Source organism: Macrobrachium nipponense, chromosome 37, assembly GCF_015104395.2.
Source record: "Macrobrachium nipponense isolate FS-2020 chromosome 37, ASM1510439v2, whole genome shotgun sequence".
Taxonomy (NCBI): Eukaryota; Metazoa; Arthropoda; class Malacostraca; order Decapoda; family Palaemonidae; genus Macrobrachium; species Macrobrachium nipponense.
This window is the reverse complement of record NC_061097.1, coordinates 35,156,727-35,165,906: the sequence shown is the minus strand read 5'-3', so window position 1 is coordinate 35,165,906 and position 9,180 is coordinate 35,156,727. Positions and strand designations below refer to the sequence as shown.

General features: G+C 38.6%; 1 protein-coding gene across 1 annotated transcript in view; it reads left to right on the top strand.

Moving 5' to 3' along the window:
- Positions 1-8,016, top strand: part of LOC135209120 (serine protease inhibitor dipetalogastin-like) — an 86,265-nt gene extending 78,249 nt beyond the window's left edge. The window contains exons 5-10 of the mRNA XM_064241759.1: positions 1,361-1,504; positions 2,600-2,758; positions 3,221-3,382; positions 4,303-4,467; positions 5,069-5,206; positions 5,564-8,016. Coding sequence (XP_064097829.1) covers positions 1,361-1,504; positions 2,600-2,758; positions 3,221-3,382; positions 4,303-4,467; positions 5,069-5,206; positions 5,564-5,810 — 1,015 coding nt within the window. The 3' untranslated portion in view covers positions 5,811-8,016. The remainder of the gene's footprint in view (positions 1-1,360; positions 1,505-2,599; positions 2,759-3,220; positions 3,383-4,302; positions 4,468-5,068; positions 5,207-5,563) is intronic.
- The last annotated feature ends 1,164 nt before the right edge of the window (positions 8,017-9,180 follow it).

The following is a 9,180-nucleotide window of genomic DNA, read 5'->3' as shown; positions in this document are numbered from 1 at the left end:
CTTTTTTTTTTTTTTGCTTGTTTAAAAAAATCATGAATTTCTTTCCAACTGCAAACAATTATTATTCATTTCTATGCGAACTTTATAACTGCTTTATAGAATTGAACACAGAATTTAGGGCCAAAGGCCAAGCACTGGGGCCTACGAGATCATTCAGCGCTGAAATGGAAACTGACAGTAAAAGCTCTGAAAGGCGTAACCCATAGTTAGGAGAGGGTGGAAAGTCAGATAGAAGAAAGAGAATATGAATGAAGGTTCAGTAAAAGGATTGAAATAGGTTGCAACTTGGGGCTAAAGGGACGCTGCAAAGAACCTCAAGTAATGCCTACAGTGCACCGCACGAGGTGCACTGACGGCAGTACGGGGTTGCTTTCGATTGGTGATGTATTGCATCTTCGCTTCAACTTGCCAAGTATTTCATGTTGACTAACGCATTTCCAACATAAGTAATCCTAGTTAATGCCTTCCCGGTGACCTCTTAAGGGTCACTTCTTAAGAATGACCTCTCAACAGACTCTTGACAAGTCGACGGGTCACATACCCCATTTATACCCCTGGGCATGAATTGTGATTAACAGAACTGTAGGTTGCCCTGACTGGTTTTACCTGCATACCAACAGGTCATGTGTGGTTTTGAGAGAGTGCCCAGGGGTATTGTACTTTCTATCAACTAAGAGGAGTGGCAGATGGTGAAGCTAAATTTTAGAAAATATGACACAGGACTAAATTATAAGTTATTTTAAATTATATTACACCGTTTATGACACTTGGATTTCCACATACCTTATAAATGTGTTATTAGAAAGTATTTTCTACTCAAAATAACACAAATTTGTGGCTTAAAACAACTATTGGTTACTGTGTTTTAGTCATCAAAGAAAACCATGATTGCTGCTTAAATATATATAGTATATATATATATATATAGATATATATATATATATATATATATATATATATATATATAGAGATAATTGCCAAAATATAGAATGTAAGCACTATATTTCAGACTGTTGTCTCTGAAGAGAGAGACAGCAGTCTCTGAAATATAGTACTTACTTTCTATATTTTGGCGTTTTTTATGGGTTCCTTTTATTAAATGGAATTCAGTTGTAACAAAAACATTTTAACCAGTCCAGATAAATATATATATATATATATATATATATATATATATATATATATATATAATATATATATATTATATATTATATATATATATATATATATATATATATATATTATGTATAATAAATATAGACAAAATGCTGCCTCTAACCCTTGACTATATGATGAACCCAAAATAGTCAAACTTAAAATCGCCTCTTGTTTCAAACAGTGTCCTTGTCTCCCCCAACAGGCAAAACGTTGTGAAAACGTCCTACAAACACTGCCAGACCACGAAACACTGCCAGGACGTCTGCTTCTTCTCGTTCAAGGCCGTTTGCGGGTCTGACAGTCGCATCTACAATAGCAAGTGCCAGATGAAAGTGAAGAACTGCGGGTGAGTGTGGCGGGCTCGTTCACAGCAAATAATAACGACAATAATAAATTTCTATACCAAAGAACCTTACCTAACCACGAGTTGCAGAAGGATGAAAGCTAAATTCCATGCCCCATAGTCATTTTTCCGAAGCTATACGATCACAGCAAAGCAAAAAATGACCAATGTTTACAAAACTTATCATTTGGTATATCACTACCCCTACAGTAAACTTAATCTCTAAAGCACAACACCTACAGTACACTGAATCTCCTTCTCACTGTGTATTCAGTATACCAAGTCCCATACCTTGTGTTAAATTGAGTCCAAATGTATATATATCAAGTTTACGTACACAGCTCACATGATAAACTATGTTCCCTTAGGAAGTCCTTAAGGTAAACTTAATTCTTCTACGGATCCCAGATAGCAAACTAAGGTCCCATATGCTGACCCTAAACTGAAGGCCCTGTTGTAAAGCATGACAGGACCCGATGCAAAGATCCTGCATAACAAGATTCCATACAAAGACCCTACACTTAAGTTTTTTCATACAAAGACCATACAGTAAATTGAATCACCATACATAGTCCATATGATAAAATTGCATCTAATACAAAGCCCATTTAGTAAATCAACTTTTATGCACAACCCTAAAATATAGTAGTCCCCATACCATAACCCTTACAACATACTAAAGTCTTATGTCCACAGCTCACACGAATTCCAGGTTCCCATACACAACCCCTTTGGTAGGCTAGAGTGTTTTACTATACCCCCTACAGCATTTCAGTTTCCCATCCATACATATGCCTGAAAGTAATTTAAGTCCAACACCACAAAGGATGTAATATTCAAAGTGTACCTTCCATGGTCCCATTTTGGGCAATCCCTATAATGTAGCAAATATACTTCCCACACCTCATATAGTATATAAGTAGCCCTTCCAGATATTTACTAATCTTATCACATTTCACATAGTAAGCTAAATAAATCCCCATACCATAACCCACACAGTTCAATCCAGTATACAAAGTCCAATATTGCCACAATGAGCAGTCTCCTTCCTAACCTACAGATTATACAGTACACTCATTCTCCCCCTTTTCCCCACAGACGCCACATCTTCGAAACCCCAATGGTGCACTGCCGCCCACAAGTCCGCACAACGGGCGGGTGCCCCCTGACCTGCACGGGCGTGAAGCTGTCCCCCACCTGCGGCTCCGACGGGAACATCTACGATCACGAGTGCGACATGAGGAGACTCACCTGCGGGTGAGTCTGAGGGTGACAGTAGCAGATATTCACATCAACCGTGCATCCGATGTCTAGACCCGTCCCTTACGACGCTCCTGATTGGCTGTTAATAAGCCAATCACAGGGCTGGAAGCTCTCAGTCTCTCGAGAGACTTCACATAGACAGGGAGTGTATGTTTCACCTCCCCTGAGGGATACTTTTGAAAGGCGTATCCCTCAGGAGAGGTGGACCATTCTACATCCTGCCTATGTAAGCTCTCGAACGGCACTGAAAGTTTCTAGCCCTGTGATTGGCTTATCAACAGCCAATCAGAAGCGGCGTCGTAAGGGACGGGCCTAGACATCAAATGCACGGTTGACGTGAATCTACTATAACTATACTTCACACTTGCATGAAAATTTGAATTTTTTATTTTCCCCGAGATTTGGGCAGCAAAGGGAGGGCCAACTCAGTGACCAACCCCTCCTCCCTCGTTTCAGGTCCGGGAGTGCCGGCTCAGTGACCGAGGTCACCCTGGACAAGTGCCGGAAGAAGTTCGAGACCTGTGAGATGATCGTGTGCCCCAGGACCCGCGACCCTGTCTGTGGGACCGACAGCAACACTTACGTGAATTACTGCCTCCTGCACAAGAGCACTTGCCAGTGAGTTTCGCGACTTCAGCTCATGTTCTTGAGGCAGTATAATAATTCTGACATTTTGTGGAGAGAGAGAGAGAGAGAGAGAGAGAGAAACATCAATTTTATGTCAAACAACTTTCTGTTATTGATCACTAACAGTATACAGAGAGAGAGAGAGAGAGAGAGAGAGAGAAGAGAGAGAGAGAGAGAGAGAGACATCAATTTTATGTCAAAACAACTTTCTGCTATTGATCACTAACAGTATACAGAGAGAGAGAGAGAGAAGAGAGAGAGAGAGAGAGAGAGAGATCATCAATTTTAGTCAAACAACTTTCTGTTATTGATCACTAACAGATACAGAGGAAGAGAGAGAGAGAGAGAGAGAGAGAGAGAGAGAGAGGAGAGAAGAGAGGAGAGAGAAACATCAATTTATGTCAAAAAACTTTCTGTATTGCACTAACAGTATACGAGAGAAGAGAGAGACGGAAAGAGAGAGAGAGAGAAGGAGAGAGAGAGAGAGAGAGAGAAGAGACATCATTTTTGTCAAAAACAAAACTTTCTTGCTATTGACACTAAAACAGTCTATGAGGAGAGAGAGAGCGAGAGGAGAAGAGAGAGAGAGAGAGAGACATCAATTTTATGTCAAAACAACTTTCTGCTATTGACACTAACAGTATACAGAGAGAGAGAAGAGAGAGAGAGAGAGAGAGAGAGAGAGAGAGAGAGAGAGAGAGAGAGAGACATCAATTTTATGTCAAACAACTTTCTGTTATTGCACATTAACAATTCACAGAAATAAACTTCGGGGGAGAGAGAGAGAGAGAGAATGTTTATTCAGAAATAAGCAATAAAAAAAAAATTGAAACAACTGAGAAGATAACAAAACAACCACTACAATTATCCATTTCGAAATTTCACTAACCGTCTATAACCTTCCCTTCCAGGAGAGGCGTCCAGCTGGCCCACTACGGAGAGTGCCCGGACATGACCCAGACAGACGAGTGCCCCAAGGAATGCCCAAAACTCGAGGAAGAATACCCAGTCTGCGGTTCGGACGGCAACGTTTATAAATCCGTCTGCGATATGAAGCTGAGAACTTGCGGTCAAAAGTGGGTATTTTGGGCACCTTTTTTTTATCATTTTGATAGACTTGATTTATTTTTATTTTTGCCCTGATAAATAGTGATTGGTTAATTGATTGATTGAGTAAAGGTTTCTGGTGAAATGGTATTTAATAAATGATGAGAGGCAACTGAAAAGTTATGAGATCGTATGCAATATAGCACATCGAATGCATTTGCTAATATGTACAGGGTGTCCATAAAGTCGCAGTACCATTACAAATATTTATTGCTTGTAAATGGTACTGGGACTTTATGGACAACCTGTATATATACATATATACTATATATATATATATATATATATATATATATATATATATATATATATATATATATATATATATATATATATATTATATATACATAAAATACAAACATATACATATACGTACATAGAAATACATACAATTACACAAAGAACATTTATAATTAAAAACAACAGCAGTACTGATACCAACACCACCACCTGTGCCCCAACAAGGACAGCACAAGCAGCGAAAACAGCAAAAAAAAAAAAAAAAAAAAAACAAACAGCATCCACCTAATATATCTCTTTCGTCCCCCTCCCTCCCTCCCTCCATCCCAGGGTGGTTCCAGTGGCGCTCCACCACTGCCAGGCAACGAAGCACTGCTTCTCCCGATGCGAGAACGACAACGTCGCCGTCTGCGCTTCCGACAACAAGATGTACAGGAACGCCTGCGAGATGAAGGCCAAGAACTGCGGGTAGGTACTCTGAGAGAGAGAGAGAGAGAGAGAGAGAGAGAGAGGGACAGATTACCCAGCGGGTTTGAGGCACGTGAGGAACCCCTAGCTTTTTACCCCCAGGGAGAGGTTGCTATACAGGAGAAGATGACCAACCCAGGAGGGACAGAGGAGAGAGAGAGAGAGAGAGAGAGAGAGAGAGAGAGATGGTATTCAGTAAGGAGACACATTAACTGAAGATTGTGTGCCCTGGCATATCATGTACTGAAGGGGGGAGAGGGATACGTATTCAGTGGAGAGAGAGAGAGAGAGAGAGAGAGAGAGAGAGAGAGAGCCCCTGCAACCAAACATTCAATCCAACCTCCTTCCCTTTTCCAGCAAACACGTCTACGAAGTCCCCTTGCAGAAGTGCCTGTCGGGCTTCAACTTCTTCAGCTGCCTGAGGATCTGCCCCCCGACCTTTGACCCCGTCTGCGGCACGGACGGCAAGACCTACAGCAACGACTGCTTCCTCCAGATGGAGAACTGTCGCACGCGCAGCCTCGGCAGGAGCCTGGTGACCCGAACCTACCACGGGAAGTGCGGGCAGCCCACCCCCGAAGCCAAGCTCTACATGTTCAGATAAATTCGTCGTCGGCAGTGGCAACGTACGAACTTCCCAATGATGATGATGATGATGATGATGATGATGAGATGAGATTGATGTTATGATGTTTTGATGATGATGATAAAGCTCAGATTGCTGGCTAGAATCTTAACTTACAATATAGCTGTCCATTTCAATAATTATTTTAGCCTTACATTCACTGAGGTATCCCACCACAGCCATTTTGAAATCTACTTTAATTTATCTGGATATTAGGCAGATAATGTCCAAATGTTGTCCTAACTAGGTGTAACTAACTGCCTTGAAGTACTTAGAGCAAACAAAAAGATGTTTACTAAACAATTAAAATAGACAAAGGGGCTTCATTGCTAATTTTCTGTTTAAATGCAGGCCAGAAAACAAGAAGACTTGAAAAAATATGATTAGATTAAATACAAGAAAAAAAAATGGCATAGCTTTTGCACTCATACAGCCTAGTGAGATTAAGCAAAATTTGCTTTCCCAAGCTTTGTAGAAAAAATAAATAATTTTTGCATAGCTTTTGCATTCAGGTGGCCAAGGAGGACTAGGCATGCTTCCTGTTTTACTGTACCCCTGTACACAAGTCACTCTTGTGTTTATCATTTATTGCAAATCACTTTGAGCCCAAAATAATCTGTTTATTGTTGAATTCAGGTGCTGTTACTATTGTTTGTTAAAAGGTTTAGATTTGTTAAGTAAAACTAGTTTTTTTTTCTAAATCAACTACTGTTGAATTTACCGTTCTGTTATATATTCAATATGATGTTTTTGTTTATTGATTATTAAGTTTTTTACAATTATTTTACATGTTAATTTTGCTGTTAATCCAAAAACATAGATTTTTTTTATGAAGTGCTGTAGACAGATATCGTTGATTTAAGTAGTTATATTGTTAAATCATCTAAGTTACTTTAAAAATAAGTTTCTGGCCAATCTGCTGTTCTTGATTTTACAAGTAGTTGTATTACTTTAGTGAAACGTAGATATCCTGTTGCTTTTTTATTGCTTAGATAAAGTGTTTTTTTATACTATTATCCATTTAGCTTTGGAGATAATTACTGAACTGTTAAAACTTTAGGCCTCTGTTGCTAATAGGTGAAGTTGAATTAATATTAACACGTGTTAATTTGCTAATATTTCTAACCTCCATTTTCTTCCACCCTATAGAATTTGTAACTTCGTAAACAAGCATCATACAAAAATGCTTGACCATATGTTGAACTCTATAAAAAATATATATAACACCTTTTAGAATCTATAAACACAGTAGGCCTATCACAACCTTTGAGGGATGCCAGTAAACTTGGCACCTAGGCCTATAAGCAAGTTAATAGCTAATTTATTTATATCAAATCAATACCTCACTATTTAAGTAATTTCAAAAACTCGATCACTTCACCTATTAAGAAGACACGTATCTTAAGCCAAGCACCTGAATAGGCCTATATAACTGTTATGCTGGAACGGATGACGTTTGTGTATTTATAAACAATATTTATTGGTTAACTTATTCATATAATCTAAGTACTACCGTCACGATGACCTGCTGAGTCGGCATTTTTAAAAAAATCATTGTTAGTAACTATTTTATTTTTTTTCCTTGTTGACTGAAACAAAAGCGTCCCCTGTGATATTTTGTGTATTCCCGGAGAGTCACGCCGTAATTTTTTTTTATTTTCGCAATTCTCAGCCCTATACCCTTACTGCATAGAGCTCAGAATTGTGAAATTCAAGCGTGGCTTTTCGTACATTTCTGTTTTAGTTGCTGAATGAGTTTCATACGCGTTCGCATCCCTTCGGCTGGCTTCGACTTCGGCGATATATATACCGAGAAACTTAAGTCAAACATCCCTTTCTATGTAATCATGAAAATGTAATTTAACATGATGTGAATGAAAATTAAAATGTAATTATTTGGCGATTAATCATATAATTAAAAAATATATTACTTCGCCACGTAGCAGTCGACCAAGCGATTCGAACGCGGGTAGCATTAATGTTGTTGATATTATTGGAACACTGTTAGGATTGCTTTGATGTAATCGACTATTCAATTCAAGAAGCAAAGTCAGTCTGGATCCCCAGCTGAGAACCAGACATGGCATTTAGTGTACCTTAGAAGCAATGGATATTATTATTAGTAGTAGTTTGTAAAAAAAAGTGTTTTTTTTTAATCTTTTTTCAATATAATAATTTTTCACCAGTGCTGTTTTATTGTCACGTGATTTATCAACAAAGTACAGTGGGTAAGACTAGTGATTACTGGTCAGAAGGGTATGATTATATTTGCCAATATCTGACATCCTGTACCGAGGCCTTCAATTTAAACATGAAAAAACGTGGTAACTTTAAACGCAATGCAAAGATTAAATGAATTTGCAATAACTGGTCTTGGAAGCAGACATCTCAACTTCTCTGCTGCTGAAAATCTTACTAAAATCAACACCATATAGGACTTTAGACCATCGTTTTCAGAGGAATCAAACTTAACTTAATATCGCTCCTCGAAATCACAGTACATTCTCACAAAAACATGGCAGTTTGAAATCATTCTCTCTTAACTTATTCCTTTTTACAGTATCCCCCAAGTAATACGATTCTAAAATGGCATATAAACACAAGTCGTTTCGATGGAACGATAGGGATGAAGTGTAGTACGATGCCTGAACATTCTTACACCAAAGTCACTTCTATTGAAAAACCTCTCTCGGTGAAGTGAAGCATACGAGAGAGCATAATCCCCCTTTCTCGTTTGACTTTTAAATCTATATATTTAAATCAGAAGACGAAACTTATTCGTATGGAACAAGCCCACCCAACAAAAGGGCCGTTGACCTGAAATACAGACTTCCGAAGACTATGCCGCTCATTCGAAAGATAACAGAAGACAGTGGAAAATACAGAAAGAGGAGATAAGTCATTAGAAAAACAGATAAACTAACAAATTAACAATTTAAGAAAACTGCAAGTAAAACATACGAATACAAGCTTGAACTTCCAAAGTTCCAATTGCCCAACATCCTCTGGGACGATGTATTCAGTCAAAAGAGAAAATGAACATCAGAATAATTATGTGGCATCCACCGTCGTCAAGTCACATAAATTGAGAGCTTTATCCATTTTTATTCAAGTCTCGTTTGGATTCTGTTGTGATTTAATAGTTGAGAGAGAGAGAGAGAGAGAGAGAGAGAGAGAGAGAGAGAGAGAGAGAGAGAGATTTAACAGTTGATAGAGAGAGATAGATGTGATTTAACAGTTGAGAGAGAGAGAGAGAGAGAGAGAGAGAGAGAGAGAGAGAGAGAGAGAGAGAGAGAGAGAGAGAGTAAGGACAGAAAACCATTTATGACCGTAAAGGGAACAAGCACTG